We start from the raw sequence: 20,330 nt of genomic DNA on the forward strand, positions 1-20,330 counted from the left end.
TCTTGTAAAGATATATCGATGCTTAAATCCTCTTTTTTTCCCCGTTTACCTTCTGTCATACCTCACGACTTGGTTTAAGATATTGTTTGTAGCAGTTACACTAATTAAAAACAAACAATCGTATTCTCTTTCATCCATTACAGCTTGTACCATTACGTTTTCTTTTGCAGTAGTGGAGAAGTTATACATTTGTGACGTATTGTTTCTCCGTCGAGTCAACTTCGAAGGCCGTTTAAAAGTATATAGGATTGTAAAGTAGCTGCATGGTTGTGTTGTTAGCATAATACTCAGATGCATGCAAATGGCAGGGAAAGAGAGGATGAAAACAGAGGGGAGGGGTGGGGAGAGGAAGGGAGGGGAAAGGAGGGGAAGGGAAGGGAAGGGGAGGGGTGGGATGGGAGTGGAGAGGACGGGAGAGGAGGGTAGAGGAGGGGAGATGAGAGAATGAAAGGGGAGAGGAGGAAGACGGGCGGCATCCTCTTGGCAAGTCTCTGACCTACTCTCACCGGTGGTGATTTGATAAAAGAAAAATACGGACGCGAAATTAATTTGGCGACATGCCTCAACAATTTCGGATGTATCTACTCCCCGTGTCAAAATGTATATATGACAGTGCACAGGTAAATGCATGAGAGATGAAAGATCAGAAAGTTGTATTTGTTGTTGATATATCCTAACACTGCATGAATTAGTAGCCTATAAGTTACCTTTACTAGCATAACACCCGCTATTTAAACTATATATTGTGAAGCGGATACAGTATTCAACAAACTGCAGTAAGTATATGTACATTGACTGAAATAGCCTATCACTCACTCTTGAGGTGAGTAGAATATATATATTTATCTTCATGTGTGAAACAAGTCCAAAATGCATACAATAATTCATTCTTGAATAAGCACGATCATCCCACTCTTTTAAGGCTATCATCAATACATATTTATAGTTCTTTATATGTTTTTTGTTGTTGTCCCTTGTAGTTTCTGTTACTTGTCATTCAGCCTCTGAAGAAGATCCTGCTAGGATCAAAACGCCAGGCCCACTTATAAGTTTAACACTTTCTTTATATGTTAATCAAGTAAATATAGTTATAACATTGTCAGAGGTATTCAGGGTGATACACGCGATACGGTAATGAGCAAATACACCGATCTGATAAAATTATAAATAACTTCAAAGAAGTCGTATTAATTATTAATTAATTGCTGAAGTTAACTGACAAGCTCATTGTTGCTGCTATATAGTCTTCACACTTCTTCAATAAAGATCTTAAGATGAGTCATTATCGATACTCAGTTATCAAATATCCTCGTCTATTTGTGACAGATCAAAAAAAAAAACAATTAATCAAGACGCCTCGATTCAAATAAATGCACCGAAATTAATTTTAAAGCATAACGTTTCTAGCGTTTAACTTCTTTTTGGGTGGGGATTTTTCTGAGGGGGAGGGGGGTTCAGGGACCGGTTTACTTTGACTAAAAAAGTCAGAGTCATTTTGAGATTTGTTGGTTATAGCGATGGATTTACTTTCTGGACTCACAAATATAAAATTTATTTTCACTATGTATATTACATTCCATATCGCATTTCCTGTAGGGGGTCTAATACACCATCGTTCGTGACTATGTTTCTCGGAGACCTGAGGAGGACGAGGGGGGGGGGGGGGGTTGTGGTTGTAAATGAGCAACTGCAAAATTCAGAAGGGTGCTTGCAAACAAAGCAGATTACAATTCACTGTAGTTAGAGATATAAATTATCTTCTCACAACACACCATGCACATTGAAGGTAAATAATCATCAACTCAAAAAACACCAGCGTGTTAATTCCTGTGATATACTTAGGACAATAATATCACATATGAAACAAATATGTTCCAGACATCGCGTGACCAAGTGGACCTTCATTTGATGTTATGATTATAACACTGAACAGACTTGAAGCTCGGATATCTTAAGGGTATATATCTTAAGCGTATATATAAAAAACACTTTTTTTTTCAATTGAATTTCATGAGTATGCATGAAATATTATACTACTGTGTATAAATTGCAATGGTAATTCAAGGTCGTACCCACAAAAAGTTGTACAAAAAGTGAAGTACGTATACAAACTATGAATTAATATCTTTATAACCTGATTCTGACTTATATACGTATAATGCATCCAGATATAGTATTTCACGTATATGCCGTGTATTATATGTATAAAGTGATGGTGATATATATATTACACGTCATATATATATATAGTGATGGTGATATATATTACACGTCTTATGTGTATATAGTGATGATTTTGTAGTATTACACGTTATATATATATATATATATATATATATATTTATAGTGATGGTGAATTCTAATTTCAATGCAGTACTGTGTTTATACAGACCGATTAAAACACTCAATCAATACAGCTCTTATCGTCATATCGGCTTAGCAGATCGTTGAAGCCACAGGCAGTGGCGTGCGCATGATTACAAAGGTAGGTTGGGGTGGTGGGTGGGTGGGGGGAGGGGCGAATTCTAAATTTCCCCACTACAGATTTAGACAAGAGCATGAACTTTTATGGAAGGGCCACTGGGGAATGCAGAATTTTGATAAAGGAGGAGAGGTGGCGCTCGAGGGCGTTGTTGGGGTTTGGGATACCTCCCTCAGAGAATTAGCAAAGTTTCATACGCCAAACTGCATTCTGAGACATATTTAGACTATTTTGTAAACTTTTAGCTGAAAGCCTGGCAGCACAGTTGGCGCTACTGATGACGTAATATCGACAAAAATCTAATATTTTTAAACATAATGTTATTTTTTAATTTCTTTTTAGAAAAATGAGAACTTCCTGTTTTTTTTTCCCCTTACATTATTACATTATGTTTTGGTAAGAATTTAGAACTTAACGGAAACAATTAGCATTACATCAGTAGCCATATCTACGAAACTCACCACATTGCTGGATGAGAGCATCAGTGATTTGAACCGAGGATAAATTTACTGTATATTAGCTCAGTAGTAGAACTGAAAACTAATTTAGTGAATACTTTCGGGTGAAAGAACTAGGGAACATAAGGTTACCGTAAACTTTCAAACTGAATCACGTACGACTATACACTATCCATTTTTTTTCCTAATAACATCCTCAATAAATATTGAAAAAATACTCTCTGTTTGATGGAGAGAAAAAAAGAAAATTATTCCTTGCTACTTGGTTTACAGTCCCCAGTTGAAAAAAAAATACTTCAGATCATTTTTATTAAAAAAAAATCAGATAAAATTTATTGACAAAAGGAACACTTTTCATTTCTATCCAATTTCAGTTTTTTTTTCCTTCGAATCATTTGAGCAGAAAAAGTTTCAAAGACTTTCAATAAGGAGGATACAAACGATGAAAAATCAAAATTCTGCTTTTTTTTCTTTTGCTTTTTTTTTTTGGTGCCTTTTATAGTCTAGGATGGACAAAATCGTGATAGTCTACTGTAGAAATAAAATATAATTTTAATAGTGGAAACAAATCAAGCTGAATTCATTTGGCACCGACTAAATGCAATTTCAATTGCATTTGTCAGAAAGGGAGCCATTTCTCTCGGATTTCCATTAATGGGAATTCGGCGTTTTCTTCAATCTCTCTATATTTTTTTCTCTTTTTTTATAGATTATATTTACTTTAATGTTTTGGAAAAGACCTGTCAAGAGGTTAAAAGCACTTTGACATCCAATAAATAGAAATTTGGAAACCAAAATTGCTTATGGTGTTACTTGAGCACAAAAACAAAACGATTATACAAAATGGAAACATATACAATGGACCAGAAATGGAAGCGGAAACAATGCACAAAGCAGGCTTTTGAAAAATCATTCTCCCACGATAACAAAAGTATAGTCATGTTTAATTGAGCAAGAAATTGCAAGAAATTTGTGCTGCAAAATGCCGCAAGACAATTGCCAACAATCTATGAACGATAACTTAGCTTTTATCAATAAAGAGAGAGAGAGAGTAAACAATGAAAAGTGTAAACTAAACAATAAACTACTAATATATAATATGTTCGGTTTAGATAAATAGAGTTGTTGTTGTTTTATAATCTGAGTTGAATGAAAGCATTTTTTTTAAACTTTATATATATATATATATATATATATATATATATATATACATATATACATATATATATATATATATATATATATATATATATATATATATATATATATTTATATATATATATATATATATATATATTTATATATATATTTATCGATAATGAAAGTAGCAGCTTAAGATGTTTTCCGGAAGGAAGGATGATATGTCACGTCCCTTCCACCCCACCCCCCACCACCCTCCCCTCACCCAAATGGAAAAAAAAGTACCGCTATGTTATATCATTGTACCGTTAATTCTGTCATACAACTTCAGAAACATTTCCAATCACAAACACCAACACGTATGTTATGTTTCTATTGATTGCTTTATCGATCCTCTATATCTTTATAATCATCGCGTAAACATTTAAAATAAATAAAAACACGAATATCTCGTCGAATAGTCGTTCGTTGACAAATCCAGTTTCCTAACCGTACTATTATATGCTGCCATATATCGAAAGATTAAACTTCCATCAAATCCCAAAACACACACAAGAATGTCAATCGCAGTAGCTGGTTCTTAGGCTTGTTTGACTAAATTGAACAATTTCTCTAATGGCTGTCTCGAGGCTATGTTACTATGTTGCTAGTGGGTCTTATTTATATAATCAAAGATGTTAACATGTGTATAGGGCCTATACCTGATGAGCTAGCGGAAGCATACACTTCCCCTGTTACTGGTCACGTGACAATTATAGTTCCCAATTATCCCAGTTTTGTCACATCCGTTCCTCTTTTGGGATAAATCGGGATTTACATGTTCTCTTTCTTACTTTCCTTTTTTGTTGTTTTTGGTTGGTGTAACTCTCACAAGTGTCAACTCAATTTTCCATCTTATACGGAAATTAGATCATACAGAGAAAATATCTAATTAAAGAACCCCTTTTGGATGTATATCCAATGGCTTTATAAACTAACAAAACAAAGAACTTTATGCATTTAGCAAGCGTATAACTGTTAAACATCGAATGTAATCAAGGGCAAATTCTCCCTAAGCTGCAAATATCAGTCCATCCATCCATCCATCCATCCATCCATCCTTCCTGTTTTTACTACATGGTAAAACTAACACAGATGATAGAGAAGTATATATAGAGCATAGCAGTTCTCAATATGAAACTTGCAGTGCTGCCGCTACCGTGAGGGTGAGGGGCGCCATTCCGTAATGTCACTATGAACTACTATATTTTTTATTTATTGTTTTTGTCGCTGGAATTTGTTTACTCTATTACTCACCAATCCCCTCAACCACACCACACGCCCTTGTTACACCTACCTATTCCATACTTGAAGAAAAGAAACATGATTTTACAATTGAAATCATATTAATACCAAATTCGATGAACTGTGAATGTATGTTATAGTGTTCTGTTAAAATAAGTAACACGTGTGTTCATAAAACGTGTTTGCAAAGAAAAAACAATTCCGACAATTTTCAACCAGCTGAGACTATTATTTATATACTGTAATGTTATGTCCCGCTTCAGAGCACTCGTATTGTCAGTATGAGCAGTATGAATATCATGTTTCTATCAGATCAAGGTTAGGAACTGTTTGTACTGACAGTACCAGTGCTTTGAGAGCATGACATTGGAGTACAGTTTAGAGAGGTATTAGCATTAGAAAATTGTCCCAACTGGCTGAATGTCCATAAGCAGGTATGCATATTAGTGGCTTGGATCATTCTTTCATGCACCCCTCACCCTACCCCACTCCCCCACTTATATTTTCTCTCAGTGCATACGTGTTGATAGTTCACTCTTTGTCTATCTCTTTTGCATATATCCGTGAAACTTTTTTTAACCATATATGGAATTAATAAATTGAACTTTTCTTCTTAAGAAACCCTTCACGTGTAAATCGATTACTCAATATGCAGGCAAGGCAAACCAATACATCGTTCACCCTTCAGTGTGAATTATAAACACCACCTGGGGTAACCACGCGAACTTCATGGGTAAAAATGGGGTTGTTTTTGTTCTTCTTTTTCTTGTGAAGAATGGATTTTGCAAAGATGTATGTATGCGTGTATGTATGAACGTGTGCGTGCGTGTATGCGTGTGTTTGTTTTTCTATCTGACCGAGGACTTGAACAAAAGAATTCCAGGTCCTCGGTTGTGATTTCTAATGAATCACCACGTCCTCGGAAGAATTTCTATTGTATGGGGTATTTCTAAGGTTAGGGTACATGGAATTGAACAATGGAAAATACAATGGGGCCCTCGGTTGGAATGTAAAACCAACATGTATGTATGTGTGAATGTGTGGGTGTATGTATACGTATAGTATTATGATACTTTGATTCCTTGCAACATATTAAGTGATTTTCTCATCCTGTGGGAAGGAGGAGCAGACGTGAAATCCGTTCTTTGTAATTAGACTAATATTCAAAATTGTAGATACAACGTTTCTCGATGCAATTTTGTGGGAGTTCATCGCCCCAACAGACTCCCCTGCGACTGTTGCATGGGCTTTATATGAAACATTACAGGGTGATGTTACTCTGGTACATCGCTGTAAATTGCAAGACATTATAGAATCATAAAATAATAAAGACAAGTCCAACGATGTTTAACCATAGACTACTCAGCATTAAAAGTCTTTACCTTAGTTAGATGATATGGCGTTTCAAAACCGTGCATGTCTTCTAAAAGTTTCAAAATGATAATATATCTTCATATATAAGTGATATGAAGCAACATGTGATAATCCTCTATAGGATACGTGTTAATTAAAGTATACTTTTGAAAACGACACGTTTTCTTTATATTACGTTTCAGTGTTAAATTGCAATTACAATTAGACATTTCACACTCATGCGTGCAATGTTCGACTTTTATATCAAATGGTTAATGCCATGGTTTGATATCCGAATGCCTGCTGGTTTAACTGGGGATTACCTGTACGGATCATAACAGTAATGTAATAAAGTATATCTATAGGGATAAATTTGTCACAGTGGAACGAAATCGTTAATTACTTTAACTCATTAGTGATAATTAAGTTAAAAACAAACGAAAAGGGGAAAATGACAAGGATGATGTCATTGACTGATAGATCGGAATCATATGCTTCAATATGGGTCAATAATCGATACATTTGTTAATATTGCTGCAAAGATATAGTCACAATTTGATGTTTTTAAAGTATTCCATTTTTATGACATCTTGCCTCAGTCATTTCTGATACTGGTGAGATCTATATCTTTATATATGTATACACACATATATATATACACACGCACACACACACACACACATATATATATATATATATATATATATATATAAATATATATATATATATATATATATATATATGTGTATATAGATTTCAGATGTGATGAATAAATCCCATCAGAATTAGAAATGGGAATAATTTCAAGAAATATCCATTAGTAGTTGGCAAAAGAAACTATCATTCCTTGGGGCTTTGGACGTCTGCTCCGCTTAGAAACGAAATTCAACTGCCGTGAACTACGGGATATCGTTTCGTGAACGCATGATGCCGTGACTTTCTGCGTGAGTTAGAAATATAACATCACTCTTTATATTTTGACAGACTGAAAAGTCACTCTTCTATTAAAGCTTCTTTTAAATCGAAACTAAGTGCCCGATCTAACTAGATAAAGGAAAAATAAAAAATGTTTCATTGAAATATGCGGAAAATTTTTGGATTAATTTGCGGGGTACTTACATTGTCTTGTTTAAAGTTGAAGGGCTTCGACGCTCCGATCCTACCCTAAAACGAAAACAGAAAAACATTTGCAGTGAGAGGAAGGATGACAGAAGATGATGAAAGGGTGGCGTGAGATAAACAGGACTCCATGAATACCAAATCATAGTCAGAAATATAACATAATTGCCTTCTGATTGAAAATCCAATCTAATTTTGAATTTAACGGTTTTAAACTAAGTGACCATTCTAACTAGATTACCCAAAAAAATATTTGGTTAAAATATGTGGATTTTTTTTCGGAGTGGGGGGGGGCTTATTTTGGTACTTACATGATCTTTTATAAGAGAGGAGAGGAGAGGAGAGGAGAGGAGAGGAGAGGAGAGGAGAGGAGAGGAGAGGAGAGGAGAGGAGAGGAGAGGAGAGGAGAGGAGAGGAGAGGAGAGGAGAGGAGAGGAGAGGAGAGGAGAGGAGAGGAGAGGAGAGGAGAGGAGAGGAGAGGAGAGGAGAGGAGAGGAGAGGAGAGGAGAGGAGAGGAGAGGAGAGGAGAGGAGAGGAGAGGAGAGGAGAGGAGAGGAGAGGAGAGGAGAGGAGAGGAGAGGAGAGGAGAGGAGAGGAGAGGAGAGGAGAGGAGAGGAGAGGAGAGGAGAGGAGAGGAGAGGAGAGGAGAGGAGAGGAGAGGAGAGGAGAGGAGAGGAGAGGAGAGGAGAGGAGAGGAGAGGAGAGGAGAGGAGAGGAGAGGAGAGGAGAGGAGAGGAGAGGAGAGGAGAGGAGAGGAGAGGAGAGGAGAGGAGAGGAGAGGAGAGGAGAGGAGAGGAGAGGAGAGGAGAGGAGAGGAGAGGAGAGGAGAGGAGAGGAGAGGAGAGGAGAGGAGAGGAGAGGAGAGGAGAGGAGAGGAGAGGAGAGGAGAGGAGAGGAGAGGAGAGGAGAGGAGAGGAGAGGAGAGGAGAGGAGAGGAGAGGAGAGGAGAGGAGAGGAGGAGAGGAGAGGAGGAGAGAGGAGAGGAGAGGAGGAGAGGAGGAGAGGAGGAGAGGAGGAGAGGAGGAGAGGAGGAGAGGAGGAGAGGAGGAGAGGAGGAGAGGAGGAGAGGAGGAGAGGAGGAGAGGAGGAGAGGAGGAGAGGAGGAGAGGAGGAGAGGAGGAGAGGAGGAGAGGAGGAGAGGAGGAGAGGAGGAGAGGAGGAGAGGAGGAGAGGAGGAGAGGAGGAGAGGAGGAGAGGAGGAGAGGAGGAGAGGAGGAGAGGAGGAGAGGAGGAGAGGAGGAGAGGAGGAGAGGAGGAGAGGAGGAGAGGAGGAGAGGAGGAGAGGAGGAGAGGAGGAGAGGAGGAGAGGAGGAGAGGAGGAGAGGGTTATATGTTAGTCATCCCTATCATGAATTTGCAGCACATGAGCTTGAGATGGTGCCAAGGCGTTATATCTACACGTGAAACAAATCAGAGCGATTGCCTAAACCTGTCTGTAAAACTGTTTCATTGCCTTATATAGTATGATACGGAAGGTTGAAGTGCTGCCCCCTGTCAGCCGATACTCATAGCTGGTACAGCAACTATACTGTTCATGTCCCACAACTGTGCATCAGTAATTACTACTTTGTGTTCGTAACACGGTAACATGTGTTACAGGACATGAACAGTATAATTACTGTACCAGCTAGGAGTATCGGGTACCCATGTAGGATTGGAGTTCCAGTGTTCGTTGTGTTGACCATGGATATGTGGCAACAAATTAATTCATCAGTTGTCCAACGGTACCTTTTGTCTACATACTGAATATAGTAACTACTGTGTGGAAACACGCGGCCGTTACAAACATAGTGTAATGGCGTGTCGTAATTAAATAATGATATATTGTTCGGGTAATTTTCTTATTTTTTAATGACACGAAGCAAACATTTACTGGACGGGAGATTATTATAAATTTACAACACAAAAGTACAAAATAATCCAGTAACGCAAGGGCGTAGGAACCGGGGGCTGGGGGCGCCAGCCCCCAGTGAAAAATATGGTGGGGCGGAAGTATCATTCCGCCCCCCCCCCCCGCTTCGCAAGTCAGAAAACCCCTTTTTCATTTCCAAATGAGAAAAAAAATCTCATTTGGAGCACCAAATTGCATCTAAGGCCAGGTGAAAATGCAAAATTATTTACAAAATGGAGTGGGTGTTGAAGTGTGCTATATTGCACCAGATTGCATCTGAGGCCACCTGGAAATGCAAAAAAATTCCTAAGGGGAGGGGGAACCCCCTCCCCTTTAGACCCCTCCCCCAGGCCGGCCATCAGTCTTCAGCCCCCCCCCCCCCGCACTCAAAAGTACTTTCCTACGTCACTGCAGTAACGTAATTCTATTAACATAGAAAAAACATTAATTTTCTTGGGGTTTTTTTGGGCGCTGAATTATAAATCTGCGCTCTAAAATATAGGCCGTGTGGTGTGATCAATAAAGAGTCGCGTTGTAAAATAACCAACATTATCCATATCGGAAATCAACGTGCAAGCGGTCCACACCTTCACGGTTTCATAAAAAAAAAGCTATGATTGGGCTATGCAAAACATGTGACTGAAAGCTGACGGTTTGTATCAAGGTGGATGACAACGCAACAAAATTTGCAACGTAACTCACAGGGGAGGTATCTGACATATCAATTCTACGGCTTCCATCTCGTTTTGGTAATCATTTGGCAATAGGGATTCCCCTATTACTATTGCGCAACGTTTGTTGGGAATTCCCCAGATCTTCCATTTGTTTTGCGTGGAATAAATCAGGTATAGATATATAGATGGTTTGAAACTCTGTAGTTAAACCATGAATAATTGTTATTTTCTTATTGCTATATGTTTAAAATTTAACAGAGTATTCTATATTTTGATCTTTAATGGATATTAGGTGCTATCAAAGACGATAATCTAAGTTGTGGCATTGTGGATGTTACAAACTACCTTTTTTACAATGGTCTAGTCTACATTTCGACAGATTGTTGTTCACTTGAACATTGATACCCTACATCAAACACTACAATTGCATTCTTTCAGACCTGTGCATTCATCATCCGAAATAACTCTAATAATATCCAGAGTAGCGAAACACGATGGCCACTGCTCCAGGTTACGATGCGGATCCGATGGTCAGTGTACTAGCAGAACAAATAGAGCAATTTGGGACATGGGATCCGGAACTAAGTGTAGACTGGGTCTCCCAAAACTTGGAAGATATCACAAAACGTCGTATTAAACAGTGAGTAGGTAACATTGTGAGCGATGCCGTGTAAAAAAGCATAGGCCTAGATCGGAGCTTGCAGTGTTGTGATTGAATTGTACCTATATATCTCATACATTTTGTTAGTATTAATATCATGCACTATGTAAGCTGTAGGCTTTATAAGCAGTTGGTTAGGCCTCATCTGGAGTATGCTGTGCAGGCTTGGAACCTATAGTTTGCTAAGGATATAAGGAAATACTCAAGAGTGTTCAGAGGAGGGCTACTAGGATGATTAGTTCTTTAAAGAGTGTTCCTTATTATAGGCGGTTACAACTGTTGAATCTCACCACACTGGAGCTTAGGAGGTTATACGTGAGGACTTGATTCAGGTTTTCAAGATTGTGTATGGTTTTGACAATTAATCCTTCACTGACTATTTCATGTTTTCTAATAGTAGTTGTATCAGAGGTCATTGTCTTAAACTCCAAAAGTCACAAATTAGGATTAATATTCGGCAAAACTTTTTTCCTAATAGGGTTGTGAATGAGTGGAACGGTTTGCCTGAGAAAGTTGTACTTACAAGTCGTGTGAATGGGTTTAAGAATGCCCTGGACAAGCACTTTAAAGGCATCGAAGACTCGCCCAAAACCGCGGGCCGCGCTCTGAAAAAGTTAAATTTCTGTTTGCAAGTGAAGTTTTCTTCTTGTCGCTACAAAATGCAGACAGTCATGAAACGTGATACCTTGTTAGCTTTTATCTAAACCTGAGATGTCCACGCTGCTATGTACACTATGTTGTGGGTATTGGCCGTAGCTGTATGTTTTGACTGTACACTAGTGTCTAATTACCGACGGTAGCATGCATGCAGGATTGATGGTGGTGTCTAACACTTCTGTTACACCTCATTCGAAACTAGGTCAGATTACCGGCATAAGACGTTTCTTTGTGCTCAAGTCTTCATACCCTTTAAGCATTGTAATCGGGTCTGAGTGTTTGTGTCTTCAGTTTTTTTTTCTCTCCTAAAATAAACTAAACTAAACTACCAGTGCAGAGATTCCCACAAGATTTCAAACATATGTTTCTTGATTACCAGCTCAGATGCCATCTTATCATGTATGTGTCATCACTTAGATCTTCCATGTGAGCTTCATTTTGTTGTCATTCATGCCAGTAGCCACTCAAAGTCTAAATTAGATACTGACATACTCTGGTTAGTTGGTCTTTATTGTTTCCATTGATAATTAGTTACCTTTTAACTTTGTGACGCAAAGCTCTATTTACCTACCTATGCATAAACAAATTTGACTTGGAATTTGTAAGTATGCTAAAAAAAGACCGAACTCGGTATTGACAAATAGCAAACCTTTATAGATTTCAATTATTACAGCTTACAGATTTTGACTCAAGTAATTGCAGATAATTACATCCAGAAAATTAGTTAATTTAGTATATATCTTCAGAAATGAGAGTAACTTTTACCCTTTAAGATTTTTACATGCAAAAAAACGGAAAACACAGATTTTGAAACAGTATTAAACCAACTACAATAACTGTAAAGGTTTTCATCATTTTTACTAAACTACAACAAAATATCTTGTTTGTAAGATTTACAATAAGAATTATCTAAGGTTGTCACATTTGTGCATACAATTATTAAACTTGGGGTAATGGAATTGTACTTGCAGTCAATGTGACAATATGATAAACATTTTTTATGCGTTTGTGCTGGTAGTGTCTTATATCATTGTTTCAACCAATTTTCCTAATGCAGAGATGTGTACGATACGAAATTCCCAAGTGGCTGCTATGTTGAACCAGATAGTACCAACTATACGTTAGTAAGTATTTTTGATGTAAAAACTTAAAGATCTTTGAAAGGGCATGTTATAATGTGTTATCCACAATGTGGAAGAAAGTTAAATGCAGAAAAGTGTCAAATATCCTCAGACCTGCAATACCCTTCTCTCCCCTTCCCCCCCCCCCTTTCCTTCTTCCTTGCCCCATGCACAAGTTTTACACAGGTATTGTTTTCATGTATAACCTTGTCACTTTGTTGAGGCTGTGAATCGATTGATGCAGGACCCATATGTTGAGATGTTGAGTGAATCTATTAGATTTTGATAGTTTCTGTATTAGCCTTTATTAGTTATCAATGGTATATATGTAACATTTCGCTCCACACAAGTGGCAGAAATGCGATAAAAGATGCATAATTTGCAATAAATAGGCATACCAACAAACTAATCAAATGTATATTATGCATGTGTTTAGACAAATACAGTGTGTGGTATGTCACCAAGATTTTGGAGTTGGATATGACATATAACATGCTATTAAATTGAGGAGGGCAAAATTTCTTCAAGGGAAGGAAGTTGGGAACTATTTATAAGGGTAAAAAACCCACACAACTCCACCGCACTCTCTCCCTTTAAAATTAACGGTACCAGTCATATATTTATTGCTATTGGTGTGTAATGTATTTGTTATTTGCATATCATGGAATTCAATACATTGCTTTTCATTCATTCCTTTCTTGCGTTTAATCTTCATTGAGATATTCGACTAGCATGAATACATTCTGAGGAGAATCTCTAAAAGCAATTCTCCTTATTGGATTATCTTCGTAGGTAATTAACATATTTTGGTTGGCTTTTCCACAGGTTCATGTCCTAATTACAGGACCCGTGGGGACCCCATACGAAGGTGGTTTCTTTTACTTCTTGGTTCGCTTTCCACCAAACTACCCTGCCCAGCCGCCTCGAGTCAAAATCATGACTGGAAACAATACAGTACGATTCAACCCTAATCTCTACAAGGATGGCAAAGTGTGTCTCAGCTTGTTAGGGTAGGTGTTGAGTATAAAAAACCAATTTGCAAACCAGTACAGCTGTGGACTTTAGGGTGGGAGGGTGCGGGGCTGTTGTAGAAGTGTCCAAAATAAGTAAAGCAGTCATTAGGGCAACCTAGCGTTTAGACCTAATTCATACAGTAGAGTATTTATGCCTCAAAAATATGCAATTTCACGTCTAAAATTTTCAGTTTTTTTTTGTTGGCGGTACCCCATACCTCCAACATGAATCTTAGCTTCAACAGTAGATGGTCTGCACTCCATCCTTTGTAAATCCTGGAACCACCACTAAACTATAATTGCATGGTATGTTGAAACATGTTGCTACCCAGGCCTGTGAAAACATTGCTGCAGTGAAACAAAATTATGGGGCCAAATTTGTGTTTGGTTTTAAACAGGTTGTACAGTTTGAGTGTAAGACACTGAGCCCACCTAATATGCGAACATAGATTTACATAAATAAACAATGTTCAATAAAATAGTTTCACTGAAAAAATACAGTCACAAAGTCAATACTTTGTTTTCTGGAGTGATTCTTTTTTGAGATTTTCAACCCGATACTAGGTTTTGAAAAATGAAGTTTATGTTCCATAACATGTGCATAAATTGTTATACATGTTTTTATTTGTGGTAATGTACTTTTATTGACGATAACTTTCTATTTGATATTCAGAACGTGGAACAGATCTTCCTGGACTCCAGCTCATTGTCTGTTCACTATACTGGAATCCATCCAGGGGGTCATGAACAAAGAACCGTATCATAATGAGCCAGATTTATCAAGAGTAAGTTTAAATAATTATATAAGTCTAATTACCAGATGCAATGACTTCCATTTGGCTTTTCTTGGGCAGTAATATCACATATTATAATTCATGTCAGATGCAGGTGGTGTAGCCAGTTATGACAGTTCCGTGAAAAAAACAATTATTACTTTTGTCAGCAATTGAATCACAGCTTTGACGCATAGTGAAAAACATGAACTACCAGCGTGAAAAACATGAACTACCAGCGTGAAAAACATGAACTACCAGCGTGAAAAACATGAACTACCAGCGTGACAAGCAGTGACAATTGAATTCAATGATCTAAACTAAGTTACTAGTAACTGCAAGCTTCCAGTCAATACCTCGACGGCTTTGCAAAAGTATTTGATCCATTGATTCTACCTGCACAGTGGATGTGCATGGCTTAGTCTATATGGTAAGCCTGTGGTTACGTATCTGTTTTTTCTATATGACCACCTTCCACCACACCAGATTCCACATGTCCAGTAGCAATCATACAGTCATTGAACACCATCAAAACACCATAAGACCCTATAATCCAAGTAAGTATGGCACCACCAATAAACACCTTCCACCACACCAGATTCCACATGTCCAGTAGCAATCATACAGTCATTGAACACCATCAAAACACCATAAGACCCTATAATCCAAGTAAGTATGGCACCACCAATAAACACCTTCCACCACACCAGATTCAACATGTCCAGTAGCAATCATAGTCACTGAACACCATCAAAACACCATAAGACCCCATTAACCTAGTAAGTATGTCACCATCAATAAACACCTTCCACCACACCAGATTCCACATGTCCGGTAGCAATCATACAGTCACTGAACACCATCAAAACACCATAAGAACCCATAAACCAAGTATGGCATCATCAATAAACACCTTCCACCACACCAGACTCCACATGTCCAGTAGCAATCATACAGTCACTGAACACCATCAAAACACCATAAGACCCCATTAACCTAGTAAGAATGTCACCATCAATAAACACCTTCCACCACACCAGATTCCACATGTCCAGTAGCAATCATACAGTCACTGAACACCATCAAAACACCATAAGAACCCATAAACCAAGTATGGCATCATCAATAAACACCTTCCACCACACCAGATTCCACATGTCCGGTAGCAATCATACAGTCACTGAAAACCATCAAAACACCATAAGACCCCATAAACCAAGTCAGTATGACAACACCAATAAACACCTTCCACCACACCAGATTCCACATGTCCAGTAGCAATCATACAGTCACTGAACACCATAAGAACCCATAAACCAAGTAAGTATGTCACCACCAATAAACACCTACCACCACACCAGATTCCACATGTCCAGTAGCAACCTTACCGTCACTGAACACCATCAAAACACCATAAGACCCCATAAACCAAGTAAGTATGACAACACCAATAAACACCTTCCACCACACCAGATTCCACATGTCCAGTAGCAATCTTACCGTCACTGAACACCATCAAAACACCATAAGACCCCATAAACCAAGTAAGGATGGCATCATCAATGAAGACCCTCACCACACCATATTTCATATAATATTTTGACCATTCCATACATACGTGAAGGTGAAAGCATGTTCTATGTTTGCATTATATTCCAAGGGCGTAGGAACCGGGGGGCTAGGGGCGCCAGTGAAAAATATGAGGGGGCGGAAGTATTATTCCGCCCCCCCCCCCGCTTCGCAAGTCAGAAAACCCCTTTTTCATTTCCAAATGAGAAAAAATCTCATTCGGAGCACCAAATTGCATCTAAGGCCAGGTGAAAATGCAAAATTTATACAAAATGGATTGGGTGTTGAAGTGTGCTATATCGCACCAACTTGCATCTGAGGCCACCTGGAAATGCAAACAATTTCCAAAGGGACACCCCCTCCCCTTAGACCCCTCCCCCAGGCCGGCCATCAGTCTTCAGCCCCCCACTCAAAAGTACCTTCCTACGCCACTGTAATATCTTTAATTTAAGATTTTTCATATTCACAGCTTGGCAAAGTAGAGGGCCACAGTGAGAGGTACAGTGACTTTGTGTGCTATGAGACTCTTCGTACTGCTGTTTGTGGGATGATAGAGACGCCACACCCTAAATTACCGGCATCTTTACGGTACGTTTTGCTGATACTGGTTTACTTTTGCAGGTTTAGATAAGATTAAGTAGTAACCTGCCATTTCTGCCAAATTGGTTTCCTTTTAGCATATTATTGGTATGCTTTTATAGAAAATAATCGGCGGTACAATACATAAAGCTATTGTTGGAAACGAATGCAAACACAAGAAAAAGTATCATATAGCTTCAAGATTCACTTCATGTTACAGGTTAAAACTGGTTTGAAAATAAATGGTTTAGAAAGAGTATTAATTTCTTTCTTTAATGGAGAGGTATTTTTGAGAGCATTTTGACCTGACGACTATATATATTTGGAATTGAAACTTCATTTAGTTATACATATTTTTCCACTTATCTACAGATCTAAAATTCAAGAACTCTTCATGCAGAAGTTTGAATTTTACAAGAGCAAGATCTCAGAGAAGAAGCATCTTGACAGACAAATGATGATGGTGGTAAGAAATATATTTCAATCACAGTAGTACATACCAATCTAACTCCTTTTTCTTTGCTGGGATCCTAATGTCTTTGCTGGGATCCGGTAGCTGAAATACCTGGCTGCTTAATCTGCAATATACAGGAAATTTTTGCATCTACAGGCAGGCGCATCAACTATGGGGGAGGGGGACAGGGAACATATCCCCTACTCTCTGAAGGGTGGGACACTATCAAAAGTCCCCCCCCCCCCCCACCAGGTTTGGTGACTGACTTGTGTAGGCGCTAGGCGTTTCAGGCTCTTAATGATTAGTGAATCTCATAAAAGGAGCTCACACAATGTGCTATGAGATTCTTAGTCATTAATGTTTTATTCCACTTCGCGTAACCCCCCCCCCCCATATCTAACCCCTCCCCCGGTTACGGATTGGACACAGTGCGTCATCTAAAGTGCAACAAAGTTACCTTGGATTCAAATTTGCTGTTCCCATATGTTAAGTGCGACATAATAGTTCTTTGTTGGCTATTGAGCATGTATAAGTTAGATATAATAACACTTTTAAATATTCTTCGATGGTATCGAAATGAAACTAATTACTTTTAAGAGCTATTGCTTTGAAGAATTTGTCATATATTTATGAAACATTCGGCATTCAGCTTGTCTCTCACTGACTAGCGTATATTGGCTGGAGTTTTTGTTGTTGTTTTATTACTTTGAAGCAACTCCACTTGAGAAATAACTATCATGGACCTCTGCATCGGGTTGAAATGTCTTTATTACCAGAAGAATTTTCTTTCTTCATCTTGATTCACAGGATACATACGGAAATCAAAAGGGAACTTTCAACTTTAAAGGGGTGAAGAAAAGGCTGCTTGCTATACATGAACAAATTTCCAATGCAAGTACCGAAGACCAAACGCAATAATGTGAGGATAGATTTTCAAAGAGGGATACTTTGGCAGCCAGTATGAGGAGACACTGTTGTATGAAAAGAAGTCCAGCATAAAGTGGATTCTGGTATAGAGGACATTCATTTCATGGAAGGAAGACTTCTATCAACAAACATCCACAAAGAACCATGCATTCCAAATCACCTATTTGTCTGTATGTTTGTCTGTCTGTCTGTCTGTCAGGTTTCCTCGGAAGAAAATCCTGTTGGGATTAAAACAACGTATCCTCAAAACATTTTGGAGAAAGGTGACCTACAAATAGGCAAACATAGATTCAAATCAACCATTTCCATGGTAACAAGTTTATGGATGATGGGTGCAGTTGTATGTCAGCATTACATGTAAGAACTTCTGTGTGTACAATACGCCAATCAGAACATATAAATAGGAGCTGTTAGTTTCTAGTATCTTCTATGTGGTTTTAACTTGAAGATGGGTGAAATACTATACCCGATCCTTTGCACCCGAGACCTCAACATTTCCCATTTCCTTTCCCATCTATTTCCTAACTTTCAGAATGTCATGGACATAATTGGTATAGTTCTGTTAAAAAAAAATTACATTTGTATCTAGAAATGGAATTTTCTTAATGTTGAGGCCGTTTTTTTTTAAAGATAACTGATTACTCCAATTGAAACAAAACCTTATTGGAGATAATCATTTTTATGATCAATTCTTGAAATAACAAATGTGTAAAAAAAAACATAACTCTTTCTGGTATAAACTGCTTGTGTATTCTTAACTTAGTCCTCACTATCTGTAGCAATGTGCGTGAAAGTGTGGAAAACGTGGGGGCGAGGGGTCTGAGAGGAGGGTTGTCCTCTGTGTTTTTCAGAAATGTTTGGTTTTTATAGAGCCCCTATAGATTTAATATGGTGCAATATTTATAGGTATATTTCCCAGGACTAGTTGTGTATTTGAAAATGTTGCCAGATTTATTGAGCGACATAAATTGTAACAAATGGATTTTAAATAAGAATCGTCACAATGGGTGGATCTTTTTTATAGCCTGCGTAATGACATTATGAATAAATATACAAGTAACGCAGAGTGGTCAGTACTGCTGTGGCATAATCAACCAAATTACCGACCGAATTTGGATAACAGAAAGCCAACTCAATGTCTGGGGAAAAGTGGGGTGCAAGCAGTGGCGTCACCAGACTTTTCAGTCTGGGGGGCACAGGGGGGCACCAGCATTTGATGGGGGCACTTAGGTGGATACGGATCGCCGTCTTGGGGAGGGGTCTAAGAGGAGGGGGTGAAAATTTTCGCATACGGAGGATGGGCTAGATGCAAAATGGTGCCACATTTGATGCTAAATTCGATCTGAAGATATCTCCAGAAATTGCTATTTTTGAGGTAATGATTTAAACAACGCGTAGAATTTTGCAGAGGATATGAAGCAAATGCTGTCGATATTATGCCTAACCCTATCAATAGAACCTACATTTGTTGAATTAATGTGCACGGGCGTATCCAGGGGGCGCAACAGGCGCGCGCCCCCCTATTGGCCGTCACCAAAAAAAAAAAGTTTAGCAAAAAAAAAAAAAAAAAAATTGATGACGACCTTTATGTGAGATGTCGGTGATCGCTCAACCCCCCCCCCCCTCCCGTATGCTTTATTTTTTGTTTGCCAAAAAAAGGTTCTGGCGAAGTTCGGCGGCATAATACTTTTAGAAACATAGATGGTAATTGTGTTTGTATTATCACTATAAACACTAAATGACATGCCAGCCATACTAAATTGTGCATTTTGTGTCCATATTTACTGGAAATGTTGCTTATTATTAAGGTCGAAAAATGGATCACATATGGCCATGGGCGGCGATCCTGGGTGGAGGGGCGATATATCCCCCCATGAAAATGGGTGGAGGGGATGTAATGCACCATATCCCCCCCCCACCAAATGCCAGGGATAAGAATATTTTCATGCCTACATTTATGCATCTTCGTTAATGTACGGCTCTTTTTTAGCTTCATTTCTCGCCTACCATAAACGCAGTGCGATCTTTTCAAATAAAGCGTCTTTATAAAGCAAAAATAGTTGACTGTAGGCTTCATTGGCCCTATAACAACAAAATGTATTTTTGCGCCCACGGTATTGATATAGTACATATATGCACCCTCATAGTATTCATATAGGCCCTATAGTAGGCCTA

General features: G+C 38.4%; 2 protein-coding genes across 2 annotated transcripts in view; one reads left to right on the forward strand and one right to left on the reverse strand.

Annotated features, from left to right (window-relative positions):
* The window catches only part of LOC139966756 (galanin receptor type 1-like), a 53,744-nt gene extending 45,863 nt beyond the window's left edge, over positions 1-7,881 (reverse strand). The window contains exon 1 of the mRNA XM_071970093.1: positions 7,837-7,881. The gene's annotated coding sequence lies outside the window, so the exon portion shown is untranslated. The remainder of the gene's footprint in view (positions 1-7,836) is intronic.
* A 2,927-nt stretch (positions 7,882-10,808) lies between these two features.
* Positions 10,809-19,324, forward strand: LOC139966758 (ubiquitin-conjugating enzyme E2 Z-like). The gene is made up of 7 exons (XM_071970098.1): positions 10,809-11,041; positions 12,777-12,843; positions 13,666-13,850; positions 14,527-14,638; positions 16,665-16,783; positions 17,147-17,240; positions 18,036-19,324. The coding sequence occupies exons 1-7, from the start codon at positions 10,896-10,898 to the stop codon at positions 18,144-18,146; spliced, it is 834 nt and encodes a 277-aa protein (XP_071826199.1). The 5' UTR covers positions 10,809-10,895; the 3' UTR covers positions 18,147-19,324.
* Positions 19,325-20,330: the final 1,006 nt, after the last annotated feature.

Source organism: Apostichopus japonicus, chromosome 4 (genome assembly GCF_037975245.1).
Source record: "Apostichopus japonicus isolate 1M-3 chromosome 4, ASM3797524v1, whole genome shotgun sequence".
Lineage (NCBI taxonomy): Eukaryota > Metazoa > Echinodermata > Holothuroidea > Aspidochirotida > Stichopodidae > Apostichopus > Apostichopus japonicus.

What these genes read in the sequence shown, in the direction of transcription:
- LOC139966758 (XM_071970098.1), top strand. Translation starts at nt 10,896, where the DNA reads ATGGCCACTGCTCCAGGTTACGATGCGGATCCGATGGTCAGTGTACTA. An exon ending in GTGTGTCTCAGCTTGTTAGG is followed by an intron (nt 13,851 to 14,526) that starts GTAGGTGTTGAG and finishes TTTGATATTCAG; the next exon opens with AACGTGGAACAGATCTTCCT. An exon ending in AAATTACCGGCATCTTTACG is followed by an intron (nt 16,784 to 17,146) that starts GTACGTTTTGCT and finishes ACTTATCTACAG; the next exon opens with ATCTAAAATTCAAGAACTCT.